The 19,893-nt window shown below is 43.6% G+C and overlaps 1 protein-coding gene across 1 annotated transcript; it reads right to left on the reverse strand.

The window, feature by feature from the left end:
* Positions 1-1,303: 1,303 nt before the first annotated feature.
* LOC121396844 (mitochondrial carnitine/acylcarnitine carrier protein-like) lies at positions 1,304-18,888 on the reverse strand. The gene is made up of 4 exons (XM_041572218.1): positions 18,255-18,888; positions 5,963-6,055; positions 2,616-2,743; positions 1,304-1,544 (listed from the first exon to the last, which is right to left on the reverse strand). Exons 1-4 carry the CDS (start codon positions 18,363-18,365, stop codon positions 1,424-1,426), a joined length of 453 nt encoding a protein of 150 aa, XP_041428152.1. The 5' UTR covers positions 18,366-18,888; the 3' UTR covers positions 1,304-1,423.
* Between the last annotated feature and the right edge of the window lie 1,005 nt (positions 18,889-19,893).

A 19,893-nucleotide genomic window follows, 5' to 3' on the forward strand; every position in this document is an offset into this window, starting at 1 on the left:
CTTACACTCATAGACCTCTATATAATTAATTGATGCTACTAGAAATCATTTCTTACTCTCATAGACCTCTGTATAATTAACTGATGCTACTAGAACTCATTTCTTACGCTCATTGTTCTGTATAATTAATTGATGCTACTAGAACTCATTTCTTACGCTCATAGACCTCTGTATAATTAATTGATGCTACTAGAACTCATTTCTTACGCTCATAGACCTTTGTATAATTAATTGATGCTACTAGAACTCATTTCTTACGCTCATTGTTCTGTATAATTAATTGATGCTACTAGAACTCATTTCTTACGCTCATAGACCTCTGTATAATTAATTGATGCTACTAGAACTCATTTCTTACGCTCATAGACCTTTGTATAATTAATTGATGCTTCTAGAACTCATTTATTACGCTCATTGCTCTGTATAATTAATTTATGCTACTAGAACTCATTTCTTACACTCATAGACCTCTGTATAATTAATTGATGCTACTAGAACTCATTTCTTACGCTCATAGACCTCTGTATAATTAATTGATGCTACTAGAACTCATTTATTACGCTCATTGTTCTGTATAATTAATTGATGCTACTAGAACTCATTTCTTACGCTCATAGACCTCTCTATAATTAATTGATGCTAATAGAACTCATTTCTTATGCTCATTGTTCTGTATAATTAATTGATGCTAATAGAACTCATTTCTTACGCTCATTGTTCTGTATAATTAATTGATGCTACTAGAACTCATTTCTTACGCTCATAGACCTCTGTATAATTAATTGATGCTACTAGAACTCATTTATTACGCTCATTGTTCTGTATAATTAATTGATGCTACTAGAACTTATTTCTTACACTCATAGACCTCTATATAATTAACTGATGCTACTAGAACTCATTTCTTATGCTCATAGACCTCTGTATAATTGATGCTACTAGAACTCATTTCTTACGCTCATAGAGCTCTATATAATTAATTGATGCTACTAGAACTCATTTCTTACGCTCATAGACCTCTGTATAATTAACTGATGCTACTAGAACTCATTTCTTACGCTCATTGTTCTGTATAATTAATTGATGCTACTAGAACTCATTTATTACGCTCATTGTTCTGTATAATTAATTGATGCTACTAGAACTCATTTCTTACGCTCATAGACCTCTGTATAATTAATTGATGCTACTAGAACTCATTTCTTATGCTCATAGACCTCTGTATAATTAATTGATGCTACTAGAACTCATTTCTTATGCTCATAGACCTCTGTATAATTAATTGATGCTACTAGAACTCATTTCTTACGCTCATTGTTCTGTATAATTAACTGATGCTACTAGAACTCATTTCTTACGCTCATAGACCCGAGGAAGGACTGTTTGCGCAAAACATTGCAGGTTACTCTTATGTATTATTTCTCTATATGTGTATGTGCTGGTGAGAAGTTACCTGTAATAGACACTTGATCCTCTCCCCTGGAGCCATGAGAATTGTACTGCTCAGCCCAGCCAACATTCCAGCTATAAACACCTGCGGGGGCCTGTAGGGAGGCATAACATCAGGCTGCATTGGGGCAGGGACACATTCATACATCCCATAGGCCAGTGATCCCCAACCAGTAGCTCACGAGGTACATGTTACTCACAACCCCTTAGATGTTGCTCTCAGTGGTATCAAAGCAGGTGCCTATTTTTGAATTCCTGGTTTGGAGGTTTTGGTTGCACAAAAACCTGGTGTAATGCCAAACAGAGTCTCCTGAGGCTACCAGTCCATATAGGGGCTACCAAAGAGCCAATCACAGCTCTTATTTGACATCTCAATGGACCTTTTCATGCTTGTGTTGCTCTCTTTTTTACATTCTAATGTGGCTCAGAAGTAAGAAAGGTTGGGGACCCCTGCCATAGGCTATAGTCTAGGGGCCCATTTCTATTTCCTCTTCATTTTTTTTTGCTGGGTTGGGTTGGGTGCACCTGCTGGGATTAGAAGTCAGGCAAGGTGTGTGTGTGCACCCGGATGTATGTAGATACAGTCATGTCACTGGTCTACATCCAAGTGAGCCCGGAGTAAAGAGCTCAGGTGCACATGTGCCTAGATCTGAACTCATCCAGACCCAGCAGTAGCCTAGCAGGGGCCCTGTATGGATATAGCCTAGGGCCCCATGTCATTTACCGCCTGTTGCATTCAGGAATCATTATTAAAGGCCTACTAATGTCTGGGAATGTTTCCTTATAAGATCTGCAGGTCTACGGAATGACCCATGTTACCCATGAAGATGCCCTCTTTCCTAGATCTCATGTGACCCTACTACCTCACTGGCAGCCTTGTTGTTTTATTTATATATATATATATATATATATATATATATATATATATATATATATATATATATATATATATATATGCTAAGAAACAGAGCACAAGTCTCACAAATCCCTACGGCTTACCTGAAAGGCTCATTTACAGCACTGCTGGCTGGAGAAGCCTGTGTCTGATAGAATTAGGAGAATGAAATGACTTGTATGGATAAAGCGGTGTCAGTTGCACCGGTCGGTACCTTCACCGTATTCATTGTATTTCAGGGAACAAAATGACCTCTTCATTTATTTCTCACCTCAAACTGCCATCTGGGCCTGGCTGCTGGAGGTTCTTCCCCAGACCAAAGGCCAGGAATGTTATAGACATGATAGGAGTGATCACTGCCAGCGGAGCGCCCATCCCTTTATATAGGCCTCGGATACCCTGGGTGATAGAGAAGGAGAAAAGCCAGTGACTGTTACCTGTGTATAAGGACTTAAAGGGGAGGTAAAGCCAAAGATAAAACTTTGCTCAGTGCAAGAAAATACACCTGTAAGTAACTTTCCATATATTCAGTCATTACAATTTATTATATTTAAGTTATGGAATTGTTTTGGAAAGCACTGCTGGTTCTGACTATTGAAAAAATAGAGTAAAGGCCTGTTTGATTAACAGACCTGTGAAGGAGCATGCAAGGTATTGTGGGAAATAGAGTGTAGGCTGAAGGAGAACTGACTTCTGACTGAGGTGATGGAGCTGCTGTGTTTGTGTATATTGTAACCCTATGACAATGACCTTACAGCTCTGCTCATCAAACCTACTGGGACTGACTTCTGTCACATGAAAAGTCATGGACGTCATTCAATCGGAGATACAATTCAGTAAAACTTATCTCACGGTTTATGAAAACTCTATTGAAGTGTATGGGACAAAAGTGAAGAAAAGGGCTTATTCCCACACTCATTAACCCTGTCATACAGGCACTTGTCATTGTCATTGACTTCATTCTAAACAAAACCCATTATTTCAGCTCTACAAACAAACCAAACTGCTCAAATTACAAGGGAAACATTGGCAAACAAGGGAGGGTTTTTGAAAACGATTTTTTCCAAGTTGATTTATCCTTGAATGAATCTGCCTGTACTCATTAGACATTGTGACATTAGAAGATCTGCTCTAATGAATTTCATTGGAACATGGTAAAAAGTCCCACGTGGCCTGCAGTTATGGAGGATTCATTTGAGTCTTTAATCTTGCTGCTTTAATGTGAGGAGCAGAGGAATTCATTTCCCCCTGGGACTGCATGAGAGGCTTGCTGCTGGCAGTGCATTGGTTAAAGGGGAACTAACCCCCCTTGCTAATAAATGTCCCCCCACACAGGAGTTACCACAAATAAATACCCCATACCCCGTTTCAACCTTGAACTTACATCAGATTGTGATTCTGCACACCAAGTACCTATTGGGGTTAACATCTTCCAAGTGATTAGAACCTATGTTATACAATAGTGCTGTCTTGGCACTCAACGTGCACTGCATATATATGTGTTAACACGCAGTATACAGCTTGGACTGACCATAACTACCACTATGGAGCTTGTGCTTAGTCTAACCAGAAGTCAACTTGACTATTACGCCCGCATTTTCCGCATATCCGTCTCTTTTGATTCGGCATTGGGGTGTTAGCACATCCTACATGCAGCGCTGCTTGTTTTTAATTTCTTTTTAACCGGTAAGATACGGCATGGTGGTAAATAAATATTGCCTTTTATTGATCTTTTTGACATGTAGTTACTCATTATAATATAGTATTGTGGGGCAGACTGACTAAAGGATTAAGTCCCAATTTGTACATATATGTAAACAGTTGGTTTACAGTCCCACAGCCCCCCTTTTCATACCAGTATAGGTGCACCTTCCCTTGAAGTACTCACTATAATTCTACCCCATAATGGGAATTACCTCTTGTTGTAGAGTCAGCGGAGCTCATAGGCACCATCTTGGGCCACTTTTGTAAACTTCAGGTCTTCTTCCAGCGCCTTTGGTAATTTTCATCACTTTCGTCGCATGTACAGTTGTAGTGAACCGGGAAAATGCTCCAAGCATACATGCGACGATACGGAACTTCCTTACTGAGATTACCAAAGCAGCTAAAAATGGCCCCCCTGTGAGCTCTACTGCGCTGACTCTGCAAAAAGGGCTAATTAATCATTTAGGGGTATTTACTTGTGGTAACTCCTGTGTGGGGGGGGCATGGAGGGGGGACTATGGAGGGTTAGGGTTTTTATTAGAAAGGGGGGTTTAGTTCTCCTTTAAGGTGGGACAGTAGAAGAGCTGGCACTTGTTTGTTACCACAGTAAACTACTGTTGCTGGTTTATGATGCAAAGTACAAGGTTATCGGAGGGCATGATTGGACCCTGGAACCCCGTGTTATTAAGAACGGCAATTTCGGGGGTATTAAAAGGGGTGACAGAGCAGATACCTCTTGTTCTGGTGGCTGGATAACTTGCTCACTTGAATCCATAAAAATATGTTAATGTATTCTTTTATCATTAAAAAAACCCATTGTCACTGCATGGAGAAAAATTTGAGGTTTAAACAAAGTGTTCATGGCTAGGAACAGCTCTGCGATTATTAACAATAATAATAATAATAATAATAATAATAGGAGTTGGATAAGGCTGAGCCTTTTCACAAAAGGTCAATCAATAGGAGCCAGTTATATGGACTGAGGCTGAATAGGTGTCATTGCCATAAATACATACAGATTCACTTATGTGCTCATCTATTTGCCATTCATGAATTTGCTGTGAGTTGTAAGAAATGCTGCGGCCTTCCTGCACAGCGTACCTCTCCCATATATACATATCCAATCAAATGCATTTCACTAAGCCTAATATTGAAATACTTCAGTAACCTCACACTGATGTACTCATATCAATTTGGCACACAAAATTGCTTTACAAGTCATTCTCAAACATCACTTTTATTGTAAACCTCTGATCAGCTTAGTTGCTAACGTTTCAGCTAGCACTCTAGTCTTTCTCAAAGTGAGCAAAAGAGAAAGGCTAGAGGGTTGCTAGCCGAAACGTTTGCAGTTTTTTGCTGAATAACCCCCATTTTTTCACCTTGGATAAGACCTGTGAGTGCATGCCTTATTTGGGACACTTCTCTTATTGTTCGCATTTTGCACCCAGGCACGCTTAGCCCTTATATGTGCTGTGCCGGCTTCAAGCAAGTTTTATATATATATATATAGAAGAAAGAGGTAGATATCTATATTAGGAGAGGTAAGTACCCTGCTATCTCTATAAGAGAAGAGGATGATACTCTGATGTCATGCACTGTTAGAGTTAGGGTTATGGATTCAGGTGGCACAGGGCATTGTATGGGCACTTCCAGGACACAGTGTATTACATGGGCACTTCCAGGACACAGGGAATTGTGGGAAACACAGAAATGCAGCAGCTGCACTTGGCTCCTGTTGCCCCGAGCCCCCCCCCCGGCCCAACACACACAGGTGAAAATTCATTCTGTATCTCTGCACTGCTCCCCCCAAACTCACACACTCCCTCCTGTTCCCACCCTGACAGGGGAAGTTTGAGAGGAAGCACCAGTCTATTTCCCTGCTGTTGTGCGCTGTATAGTGTTACTGAGTATCACCTCTTGTGCCACAATCTTGCTGAAGCAGTGCAGGGTGCTGTTATACAGAGGCCGCTTCCCCAGGGCAGGCGAGAGCTGAGTCTGCAGATTAACCTGGTGAACAAATAGTGCAGTGTTAGTGTTACACAATCACACAGTCCCTTTATATCTCTTGTGCTAGACAGCCACTTCTACAATGGTCAATCAACATGGAAGAGAGACAGCTCAGTCTGCTGCACTCCAGCCAATGCACGGGGGGATCTATAGACTCCATGTAATGCAGCCAATGCACGGGGGGGATCTATAGACTCCATATAATGCAGCCAATGCACGGGGGGATCTATAGACTCCATGTAATGCAGCCAATGCACGGGGGGGATCTATAGACTCCATATAATGCAGCCAATGCATGGGGGGATCTATAGACTCCATGTAATGCAGCCAATGCACGGGGGGATCTATAGACTCCATGTAATGCAGCCAATGCACGGGGGGGATCTATAGACTCCATGTAATGCAGCCAATGCACGGGGGGATCTATAGACTCCATGTAATGCAGCCAATGCACGGGGGGATCTATAGACTCCATGTAATGCAGCCAATGCACGGGGGGATCTATAGACTCCATGTAATGCAGCAAATGCACGGGGGGATCTATAGACTCCATGTAATGCAGCCAATGCACGGGGGGGATCTATAGACTCCATGTAATGCAGCCAATGCACGGGGGGGATCTATAGACTCCATGTAATGCAGCCAATGCACGGGGGGATCTATAGACTCCATGTAATGCAGCCAATGCACGGGGGGATCTATAGACTCCATGTAATGCAGCCAATGCACGGGGGGATCTATAGACTCCATGTAATGCAGCAAATGCACGGGGGGATCTATAGACTCCATGTAATGCAGCCAATGCACGGGGGGGATCTATAGACTCCATGTAATGCAGCCAATGCACGGGGGGGGATCTATAGACTCCATGTAATGCAGCCAATGCACGGGGGGATCTATAGACTCCATGTAATGCAGCCAATGCACGGGGATCTATAGACTCCATGTAATGCAGCCAATGCACGGGGGGATCTATAGACTCCATGTAATGCAGCCAATGCACGGGGGGATCTATAGACTCCATGTAATGCAGCCAATGCACGGGGGGATCTATAGACTTCATGTAATGCAGCCAATGCATGGGGGGGATCTATAAACTCCATATAATGCAGATTGGGATTGGTAGAACCCAAATGACTTTACATTAAAGAGCAGAATATTGTGCTTTGCTGATGAAATAACTGCACAATCTCGTAGATGCTGAAGAAATGTCCCTTTGTTGGATTGGGGTGCAGGGGTATGCTGCAGCTGGAATAGAGATACAGACTCATACACAGGCTCAGACATAGGCTCACACACAGGCTCACACATAGGCTCATACACAGGCTCATACATAGGCTCATACACAGGCTCATACATAGGCTCATACATAGGCTTATACACAGGCTCATACTCCACAGGCTCATACTACACAGGCTCATACTACACAGGCTCATACTACACAGGCTCACACATAGGCTCTTACATAGGCTCTTACACAGGCTCATGTGCAGATTCATACACAGGCTCATACACAGGCTCATACACAGGCTCTTACACAGGCTCACACATAGGCTCTTACACAGGCTCACACATAGGCTCTTACACAGGCTCATATACAGGCTCATGCACAGGCTCACACATAGGCTCTTACAAAGGCTCTTACACTGGCTCACACATAGGCTCTTACACAGGCTCATATACAGGCTCATGCACAGGCTCACACATAGGCTCTTACACAGGCTCATATACAGGCTCATGCACAGATTCATACACAGTCCCCAGTAACGTAACTAGAAGGGGCGGGCCATGGCGCGGAATGTGCAGCTGGGCCCCCCCTCCATACGCCCGGAATTCCATCAGAGTCAGTGGCGTGCGAGTTGCCGAGGGGCCCTGGCCCAATCGCACCCCCTGCTCCCCCGGTAGTTACGCCACTGACAGTGTCATACACAGGCTCATACTACACAGGCCCATACACAGGCCCCTACACAGGCCCATACATAGGCTCCTACACAGGCTCAGACATATCTAGTGACACCTCAGCAGCTGACACAGTGGCTCCGGTTACAAACACACAAGAGAGAAGATATGAGCGGAGGGGCAGCCCAGTGAGGCATTAGCCTTATAGAGAAATGTGTGTCATGAAGAGCAGAGATAGGGGGGCCACACCCTGGTGTGACAGGACAGATAAACAGCCAGAAAAGTTTGTGCCTTTACATGTACAATAGTCTTTGTGTTTCATGTGACAGTCAGGCACCAGCAATATCAGGACCAAGGAGAGAGCTCTGAAGTATCAGGTGGTATGAGAGAGAGCTGGGGTCAGGGGTACTCTATTACACATATAGAAACACATGGGGCAGTTGTACAGTAAGAGCTGATACTGTCAGTATACGGTGTAATACACACATGGGACAGTTGTACAGTAAGAGCTGATACTGTCAGTATACGGTGTAATACACACATGGGACAGTTGTACAGTAAGAGCTGGTACTGTCAGTATACGGTGTAATACACACATGGGACAGTTGTACAGTAAGAGCTGGTACTGTCAGTACTTTGTTACACACACATGGGACAGTTGTACAGTAAGAGCTGATACTGTCAGTATACGGTGTAACACACACATGGGGCAGTTGTACAGTAAGAGCTGGTACTGTCAGTATACGGTGTAACACACACATGGGGCAGTTGTAGAGTAAGAGCTGGTACTGTCAGTATACAGTGTAACACACACATGAGGCAGTTGTACAGTAAGAGCTGATACTGTCAGTATACAGTGTAACACACACATGGGACAGTTGTACAGTAAGAGCTGGTACTGTCAGTATACGGTGTAACACACACATGGGGCAGTTGTACAGTAAGAGCTGATACTGTCAGTATACGGTGTAACACACACATGGGACAGTTGTACAGTAAGAGCTGGTACTGTCAGTACTTTGTTACACACACATGGGACAGTTGTACAGTAAGAGCTAGTACTGTCAGTATACGGTGTAACACACACATGGGACAGTTGTACAGTAAGAGCTGATACTGTCAGTATACAGTGTAACACACACATGGGGCAGTTGTACAGTAAGAGCTGATACTGTCAGTATACGTTGTAACACACACATGGGGCAGTTGTACAGTAAGAGCTGATACTGTCAGTATACGGTGTAACACACACATGGGACAGTTGTACAGTAAGAGCTGGTACTGTCAGTATACGGTGTAACACACACATGGGACAGTTGTACAGTAAGAGCTGGTACTGTCAGTATATGGTGTAACACACACATGGGACAGTTGTACAGTAAGAGCTGGTACTGTCAGTATACGGTGTAACACACACATGGGACAGTTGTACAGTAAGAGCTGGTATTGTCAGTACTTTGTTACACACACATGGGATAGTTGTACAGTAAGAGCTGGTACTGTCAGTATACGGTGTAACACACACATGGGGCAGTTGTACAGTAAGAGCTGGTACTGTCAGTATACGGTGTAACACACACATGGGACAGTTGTACAGTAAGAGCTGGTATTGTCAGTACTTTGTTACACACACATGGGATAGTTGTACAGTAAGAGCTGATACTGTCAGTATACGGTGTAACACACACATGGGACAGTTGTACAGTAAGAGCTGGTACTGTCAGTATACGGTGTAACACACACATGGGACAGTTGTACAGTAAGAGCTGGTACTGTCAGTATATGGTGTAACACACACATGGGACAGTTGTACAGTAAGAGCTGGTACTGTCAGTATACGGTGTAACACACACATGGGACAGTTGTACAGTAAGAGCTGGTATTGTCAGTACTTTGTTACACACACATGGGATAGTTGTACAGTAAGAGCTGGTACTGTCAGTATACGGTGTAACACACACATGGGGCAGTTGTACAGTAAGAGCTGGTACTGTCAGTATACGGTGTAACACACACATGGGACAGTTGTACAGTAAGAGCTGGTATTGTCAGTACTTTGTTACACACACATGGGATAGTTGTACAGTAAGAGCTGGTACTGTCAGTATACGGTGTAACACACACATGGGGCAGTTGTACAGTAAGAGCTGATACTGTCAGTATACGGTGTAACACACACATGGGGCAGTTTTACAGTAAGAGCTGATACTGTCAGTATACAGTGTAACACACACATGGGACAGTTATACAGTAAGAGCTGATACTGTCAGTATATGGTGTAACACACACATGGGACAGTTATACAGTAAGAGCTGGTACTGTCAGTATACGGTGTAACACACACATGGGACAGTTGTACAGTAAGAGCTGGTACTGTCAGTATACGCTGTTACACACACATGGGGCAGTTGTACAGTAAGAGCTGGTACTGTCAGTATATGGTGTAACACACACATGGGACAGTTGTACAGTAAGAGCTGGTACTGTCAGTATACGCTGTTACACACACATGGGGCAGTTGTACAGTAAGAGCTGATACTGTCAGTACTTTGTTACACACACATGGGGCAGTTGTACAGTAAGAGCTGGTACTGTCAGTATACGGTGTAACACACACATGGGACAGTTGTACAGTAAGAGCTGGTACTGTCAGTATATGGTGTAACACACACATGGGGCAGTTGTACAGTAAGAGCTGATACTGTCAGTATACGGTGTAACACACACATGGGGCAGTTGTACAGTAAGAGCTGATACTGTCAGTATACGGTGTAACACACACATGGGACAGTTATACAGTAAGAGCTGATACTGTCGGTATATGGTGTAACACACACATGGGGCAGTTGTACAGTAAGAGCTGGTACTGTCAGTATATGGTATAACACACACATGGGACAGTTGTACAGTAAGAGCTGGTACTGTCAGTATACGCTGTTACACACACATGGGGCAGTTGTACAGTAAGAGCTGATACTGTCAGTATACGCTGTTACACACACATGGGGCAGTTGTACAGTAAGAGCTGATACTGTCAGTACTTTGTTACACACACATGGGGCAGTTGTACAGTAAGAGCTGGTACTGTCAGTATACGGTGTAACACACACATGGGACAGTTGTACAGTAAGAGCTGGTACTGTCAGTATATGGTGTAACACACACATGGGGCAGTTGTACAGTAAGAGCTGATACTGTCAGTATACGGTGTAACACACACATGGGGCAGTTGTACAGTAAGAGCTGATACTGTCAGTATACGGTGTAACACACACATGGGGCAGTTGTACAGTAAGAGCTGATACTGTCAGTATACGGTGTAACACACACATGGGACAGTTATACAGTAAGAGCTGGTACTGTCAGTATATTGTGTAACACACACATGGGGCAGTTGTACAGTAAGAGCTGGTACTGTCAGTATATTGTGTAACACACACATGGGGCAGTTGTACAGTAAGAGCTGGTACTGTCAGTATATGGTGTAACACACACATGGGGCAGTTGTACAGTAAGAGCTGGTACTGTCAGTATACGCTGTTACACACACATGGGGCAGTTGTACAGTAAGAGCTGATACTGTCAGTATACGCTGTTACACACACATGGGGCAGTTGTACAGTAAGAGCTGATACTGTCAGTATATGGTGTAACACACACATGGGGCAGTTGTACAGTAAGAGCTGGTACTGTCAGTATACGGTGCAACACACACATGGGGCAGTTGTACAGTAAGAGCTGGTACTGTCAGTATATGGTGTAACACACACATGGGGCAGTTGTACAGTAAGAGCTGATACTGTCAGTATATGGTATTACACACACATGGGACAGTTGTACAGTAAGAGCTGGTAATGTCAGTATATGGTATTACACACATGGGGCAGTTGTACAGTAAGAGCTGGTACTGTCAGTATACGGTGCAACACACACATGGGGCAGTTGTACAGTAAGAGCTGATACTGTCAGTATATGGTATTACACACATGGGGCAGTTGTACAGTAAGAGCTGGTAATGTCAGTATATGGTATTACACACATGGGGCAGTTGTACAGTAAGAGCTGGTACTGTCAGTATATGGTGTAACACACACATGGGGCAGTTGTACAGTAAGAGCTGGTACTGTCAGTATACGGTGTAACACACACATGGGGCAGTTGTACAGTAAGAGCTGATACTGTCAGTATATGGTATTACACACATGGGACAGTTGTACAGTAAGAGCTGGTACTGTCAGTATACAGTGTAACACACACATGGGACAGTTGTACAGTAAGAGCTGGTACTGTCAGTATACGGTGTAACACACACATGGGGCAGTTGTACAGTAAGAGCTGATACTGTCAGTATACGGTGTAACACACACATGGGACAGTTGTACAGTAAGAGCTGGTACTGTCAGTACTTTGTTACACACACATGGGACAGTTGTACAGTAAGAGCTAGTACTGTCAGTATACGGTGTAACACACACATGGGACAGTTGTACAGTAAGAGCTGATACTGTCAGTATACAGTGTAACACACACATGGGGCAGTTGTACAGTAAGAGCTGATACTGTCAGTATACGGTGTAACACACACATGGGATAGTTGTACAGTAAGAGCTGGTACTGTCAGTATACGGTGTAACACACACATGGGACATTTGTACAGTAAGAGCTGGTACTGTCAGTATATGGTGTAACACACACATGGGACAGTTGTACAGTAAGAGCTGGTACTGTCAGTATACGGTGTAACACACACATGGGACAGTTGTACAGTAAGAGCTGGTATTGTCAGTACTTTGTTACACACACATGGGATAGTTGTACAGTAAGAGCTGGTACTGTCAGTATACGGTGTAACACACACATGGGGCAGTTGTACAGTAAGAGCTGGTACTGTCAGTATACGGTGTAACACACACATGGGACAGTTGTACAGTAAGAGCTGATACTGTCAGTATACAGTGTAACACACACATGGGACAGTTATACAGTAAGAGCTGATACTGTCAGTATATGGTGTAACACACACATGGGACAGTTATACAGTAAGAGCTGGTACTGTCAGTATACGGTGTAACACACACATGGGACAGTTGTACAGTAAGAGCTGGTACTGTCAGTATACGCTGTTACACACACATGGGGCAGTTGTACAGTAAGAGCTGGTACTGTCAGTATATGGTGTAACACACACATGGGACAGTTGTACAGTAAGAGCTGGTACTGTCAGTATACGCTGTTACACACACATGGGGCAGTTGTACAGTAAGAGCTGATACTGTCAGTACTTTGTTACACACACATGGGGCAGTTGTACAGTAAGAGCTGGTACTGTCAGTATACGGTGTAACACACACATGGGACAGTTGTACAGTAAGAGCTGGTACTGTCAGTATATGGTGTAACACACACATGGGGCAGTTGTACAGTAAGAGCTGATACTGTCAGTATACGGTGTAACACACACATGGGGCAGTTGTACAGTAAGAGCTGATACTGTCAGTATACGGTGTAACACACACATGGGACAGTTATACAGTAAGAGCTGATACTGTCGGTATATGGTGTAACACACACATGGGGCAGTTGTACAGTAAGAGCTGGTACTGTCAGTATATGGTGTAACACACACATGGGACAGTTGTACAGTAAGAGCTGGTACTGTCAGTATACGCTGTTACACACACATGGGGCAGTTGTACAGTAAGAGCTGATACTGTCAGTATACGCTGTTACACACACATGGGGCAGTTGTACAGTAAGAGCTGATACTGTCAGTACTTTGTTACACACACATGGGGCAGTTGTACAGTAAGAGCTGGTACTGTCAGTATACGGTGTAACACACACATGGGACAGTTGTACAGTAAGAGCTGGTACTGTCAGTATATGGTGTAACACACACATGGGGCAGTTGTACAGTAAGAGCTGATACTGTCAGTATACGTTGTAACACACACATGGGGCAGTTGTACAGTAAGAGCTGATACTGTCAGTATACGGTGTAACACACACATGGGACAGTTGTACAGTAAGAGCTGATACTGTCAGTATACAGTGTAACACACACATGGGGCAGTTGTACAGTAAGAGCTGATACTGTCAGTATACGGTGTAACACACACATGGGATAGTTGTACAGTAAGAGCTGGTACTGTCAGTATACGGTGTAACACACACATGGGACATTTGTACAGTAAGAGCTGGTACTGTCAGTATATGGTGTAACACACACATGGGACAGTTGTACAGTAAGAGCTGGTACTGTCAGTATACGGTGTAACACACACATGGGACAGTTGTACAGTAAGAGCTGGTATTGTCAGTACTTTGTTACACACACATGGGATAGTTGTACAGTAAGAGCTGGTACTGTCAGTATACGGTGTAACACACACATGGGGCAGTTGTACAGTAAGAGCTGGTACTGTCAGTATACGGTGTAACACACACATGGGACAGTTGTACAGTAAGAGCTGATACTGTCAGTATACAGTGTAACACACACATGGGACAGTTATACAGTAAGAGCTGATACTGTCAGTATATGGTGTAACACACACATGGGACAGTTATACAGTAAGAGCTGGTACTGTCAGTATACGGTGTAACACACACATGGGACAGTTGTACAGTAAGAGCTGGTACTGTCAGTATACGCTGTTACACACACATGGGGCAGTTGTACAGTAAGAGCTGGTACTGTCAGTATATGGTGTAACACACACATGGGACAGTTGTACAGTAAGAGCTGGTACTGTCAGTATACGCTGTTACACACACATGGGGCAGTTGTACAGTAAGAGCTGATACTGTCAGTACTTTGTTACACACACATGGGGCAGTTGTACAGTAAGAGCTGGTACTGTCAGTATACGGTGTAACACACACATGGGACAGTTGTACAGTAAGAGCTGGTACTGTCAGTATATGGTGTAACACACACATGGGGCAGTTGTACAGTAAGAGCTGGTACTGTCAGTATACGCTGTAACACACACATGGGACAGTTGTACAGTAAGAGCTGATACTGTCAGTATACAGTGTAACACACACATGGGACAGTTATACAGTAAGAGCTGATACTGTCAGTATATGGTGTAACACACACATGGGACAGTTATACAGTAAGAGCTGGTACTGTCAGTATACGGTGTAACACACACATGGGACAGTTGTACAGTAAGAGCTGGTACTGTCAGTATACGCTGTTGTAACACACACATGGGGCAGTTGCTACAGTAAGAGCTGGTACTGTCAGTATATGGTGTAACACACACATGGGACAGTTGTACAGTAAGAGCTGGTACTGTCAGTATACGGTGTTAACACACACATGGGGACAGTTGTACAGTAAGAGCTGTATTGTCAGTACTTTGTTACACACACATGGGCAGTTGTACAGTAAGAAGCTGTACTGTCAGTATACGGTGTAACACACACCATGGGCAGTTGTTACAGTAAGAGCTGGTACTGTCAGTATAGTGTAGTGAAACCACACACATGGGACAGTTGTACAGTAAGAGGCTGATACTGTCAGTATACAGGTGTAACACCACACATGGGACAGTTATACAGTAAGAGCTGATACTGTCAGTATATGGTGTAACACACACATGGGACAGTTATACAGTAAGAGCTGGGTACTGTCAGTATACGGTTGTAACACACACATGGGGACAGTTGTACAGTAAGAGCTGGTACTGTCAGTATACGCTGTTACACCACACATGGGCAGTTGTACAGTAAGAGCTGGTACTGTCAGTAGTATGGTGTAACACACACATGGGACAGTTGTACAGTAAGAGCTGGTACTGTCAGTATACGCTGTTACACACACATGGGGCAGTTGTACAGTAAGAGCTGATACTGTCAGTACTTTGTTACACACACATGGGGCAGTTGTACAGTAAGAGCTGGTACTGTCAGTATACGGGTAAACACACACATGGGACAGTTGTACAGTAAGAGCTCGGTACTGTCAGTATTATGGTGTAACACACACATGGGGCAGTTGTACAGTAAGAGCTGATACTGTCAGTATACGGTGTAACACACACATGGGGCAGTTGTTACAGTAAGAGCTGATACTGTCAGTATACGGTTGTAACACACACATGGGACAGTTATACAGTAAGAGCTGATACTGTCGGTATTATGGTGTAACACACACATGGGGCAGTTGTACAGTAAGAGCTGGTACTGTCAGTATATGGTGTAACACACACATGGGACAGTTGTACAGTAAGAGCTGGTACTGTCAGTATACGCTGTTACACACACATGGGGCAGTTGTACAGTAAGAGCTGATACTGTCAGTATACGCTGTTACACACACATGGGCAGTTGTACAGTAAGAGCTGATACTGTCAGTACTTTGTTACACACACATGGGGCAGTTGTACAGTAAGAGCTGGTACTGTCAGTATACGGTGTAACACACACATGGGACAGTTGTACAGGTAAGAGCTGGTACTGTCAGTATATGGTGTAACACACACATGGGCAGTTGTACAGTAAGAGCTGATACTGTCAGTATACGGTGTAACACACACATGGGGCAGTTGTTACAGTAAGAGCTGATACTGTCAGTATACGGTGTAACACACACGGGGGCAGTTGTACAGTAAGAGCTGATACTGTCAGTATACGGTGTAACACACACATGGGACAGTTATACAGTAAGAGCTGGTACTGTCAGTATATTGTGTAACACACACATGGGCAGTTGTACAGTAAGAGCTGGGTACTGTCAGTATATTGTGTAACACACACATGGGGCAGTGTACAGTAAGAGCTGGTACTGTCAGTATATGGTGTAACACACACATGGGGCAGTTGTACAGTAAGAGCTGGTACTGTCAGTATACGCTGTTACACACACATGGGGCAGTTGTACAGTAAGAGCTGATACTGTCAGTATACGCTGTTACACACACATGGGGCAGTTGTACAGTAAGAGCTGATACTGTCAGTATATGGTGTAACACACACATGGGGCAGTTGTACAGTAAGAGCTGGTACTGTCAGTATACGGTGCAACACACACATGGGGCAGTTGTACAGTAAGAGCTGGGTACTGTCAGTATATGGTGTAACACACACATGGGCAGTGTACAGTAAGAGCTGATACTGTCAGTATATGGTATTACACACACATGGGACAGTTGTACAGTAAGAGCTGGTAATGTCAGTATATGGTATTACACACATGGGGCAGTTGTACAGTAAGAGCTGGTACTGTCAGTATACGGTGCAACACACACATGGGGCAGTTGTACAGTAAGAGCTGATACTGTCAGTATATGGTATTACACACATGGGGCAGTTGTACAGTAAGAGCTGGTAATGTCAGTATATGGTATTACACACATGGGGCAGTTGTACAGTAAGAGCTGGTACTGTCAGTATATGGTGTAACACACACATGGGGCAGTTGTACAGTAAGAGCTGGTACTGTCAGTATACGGTGTAACACACACATGGGGCAGTTGTACAGTAAGAGCTGATACTGTCAGTATATGGTGTAACACACACATGGGGCAGTTGTAGAGTAAGAGCTGGTACTGTCAGTATACGGTGCAACACACACATGGGGCAGTTGTACAGTAAGAGCTGATACTGTCAGTATATGGTATTACACACATGGGACAGTTGTACAGTAAGAGCTGATACTGTCAGTATATTGTGTAACACACACATGGGACAGTTGTACAGTAAGAGCTGGTACTGTCAGTATACGGTGCAACACACACATGGGGCAGTTGTACAGTAAGAGCTGATACTGTCAGTATATGGTATTACACACATGGGACAGTTGTACAGTAAGAGCTGGTACTGTCAGTATATTGTGTAACACACACATGGGGCAGTTGTACAGTAAGAGCTGATACTGTCAGTATACGGTGTAACACACACATGGGGCAGTTGTACAGTAAGAGCTGGTACTGTCAGTATATGGTATTACACACACATGGGACAGTTGTACAGTAAGAGCTGATACTGTCAGTATATGGTATTACACACACATGGGGCAGTTGTACAGTAAGAGCTGGTAATGTCAGTATATGGTATTACACACACATGGGGCAGTTGTACAGTAAGAGCTGATACTGTCAGTATATGGTGTAACACACCACATGGGGCAGTTGTACAGAAAGAGCTGGTACTGTCAGTATACGCTGTTCCACACATGGGGCAGTTGTAGAGTAAGAGCAGACAAAGGTAGAAGCATTTTGGGCAGAAGCAGGTACAGACTGTACATGAGCCTGTTGTGTGAGGCACATGAGGGGGGGGGACGACTCACCTTGATGGTGTCCAGGGGCTGACCAGCCAGTATGAGGCACATTCCTCCTACACCTCCTGCAATGACATTTTTGACAGGGGGGACAGTGTGTGTCTTGCGGTCAGTAGCCATGGGTGCAAGTGCCAGAGCTGTGACTGGCCTGGAGGGTGTAGGCTGGGGAGTGGGAGGACAGATGCCAGGGGGAGATTATAGTAAGTGCACATGGGGAGGTTTCAGGGGAAGTTGGATTGAATACATTTAAGCAGCAGCAGTTCAGTTTCATAGTTGGGGCACGGGGAATTGGGCTGTAAATTGACACACTCAGTGGCATGTGGTCATATCTGGTCACTGTCTGTACAATGGTATTACATGAAACAAAAAAGATATAATGAAAATGCATAGTAACTAATGATATTTGAAATTAAATATGTTTTTTAAAGCCCCATGCCTGGCTACAGATAAAACTCATGTATCTCCCGAAAGATCAGTTTCAATTTAGAGAAGAAAGTGGCCAAGGATCATATATTAAACCTCATAGTTAAAGGGGACCTTCACCCTAAGAAATCATTCAAAATAGTTTTCTATTATGTTAGTTGAGCAAAATGAACTTCACTTTCACCATATACATTTTTTACATTTTATTTCCTTCAGTCTTGGAATTACACAATAAGAGCAAACAGGCAGCTGCCATTTTGTGGACACTGTTATTAAGGCAAGTTGTATATCACCACAATATGCCTGTGTGCAGTACCCTACACAACAGGAGAGCGTGAGGAGGGAAGGGGAATGTGAGGTGATATCTAGGAAGTGCAGAATGGAAAGGGAAAGTAATTGATTGCACCTCCCTTATGCCTCAGGAATAGAGGCGGGGCAGGCAATATATGATTGACAGCTGAGATATTTGAACACTTTTGTAACAGGTATGGATGCTTTAATGAAGAAAACAATTTGAGTTCCATGTTTAATTTGCAAAGGACTTTCATTATACAGCTTTTTATGTCTGGGTGACAGGTCCACTTTAAGGTAAGAAACTCCAATCATCTGCAGTTCAGACAGGGGAGTTAGAAGTGAGTACACTGTATGAGCAGGATAGGGGACAAAGGGCTTTTTTCATTTCATTACACACTCATGATCAGTTGGAACCTCAGCCTGGTCACTCTACAGAGACTGCTTTGTGCAGAGTTACAAATGATCTGCAGGTGCTAAAAGTCACTTCTCCATCCTTCTCCTCCTTGACCTATCATCTGCATTTCATACAGTTCATCTACAGATTCTCTATTCGCTTGGCATCCGTAACCAGGCTGCATCTTGGCTTTCTTCTTACCTTTCTAACCGATCATTCACTGTCTCCTATGATAACAAAACCTCATCTCTAGTTCCACTTAATGTGGGGGTGCTGAAAGGCTCTGTACTTGGTCCGCTGTTCTCCCTGTACACTCTGTCTTTGGGAGATCTCATCCGTTCATTTGGCTTTAATTATCATCTGTATGCTGATGATACCCAAATATATTTATCCACCCCTTCATTAACAGCTGAAACAGAGGCTCAAATCTCTAACTGCCTCCTGGTTATCTCAAATTGGATGAACCAGCGCCACCTCAAACTCAACCTAACACTGAACTTGTTATCTTTCCACCTAAGCCTGGTCCTACTCCCCTAT

Source organism: Xenopus laevis, chromosome 8L, assembly GCF_017654675.1.
Source record: "Xenopus laevis strain J_2021 chromosome 8L, Xenopus_laevis_v10.1, whole genome shotgun sequence".
NCBI lineage: Eukaryota > Metazoa > Chordata > Amphibia > Anura > Pipidae > Xenopus > Xenopus laevis.

Excerpts from the sequence above, each read along its gene's own strand:
- LOC121396844 (XM_041572218.1), bottom strand. The coding sequence starts at position 18,365 with ATGGCTACTGACCGCAAGACACACACTGTCCCCCCTGTCAAAAATGTC. Across the intron at positions 6,056-18,254 it reads AGCCCCTGGACACCATCAAG|GTTAATCTGCAGACTCAGCT; the intron begins GTGAGTCGTCCC and ends TTTGTTCACCAG. Across the intron at positions 2,744-5,962 it reads GCAAGATTGTGGCACAAGAG|GGTATCCGAGGCCTATATAA; the intron begins GTGATACTCAGT and ends TCTATCACCCAG.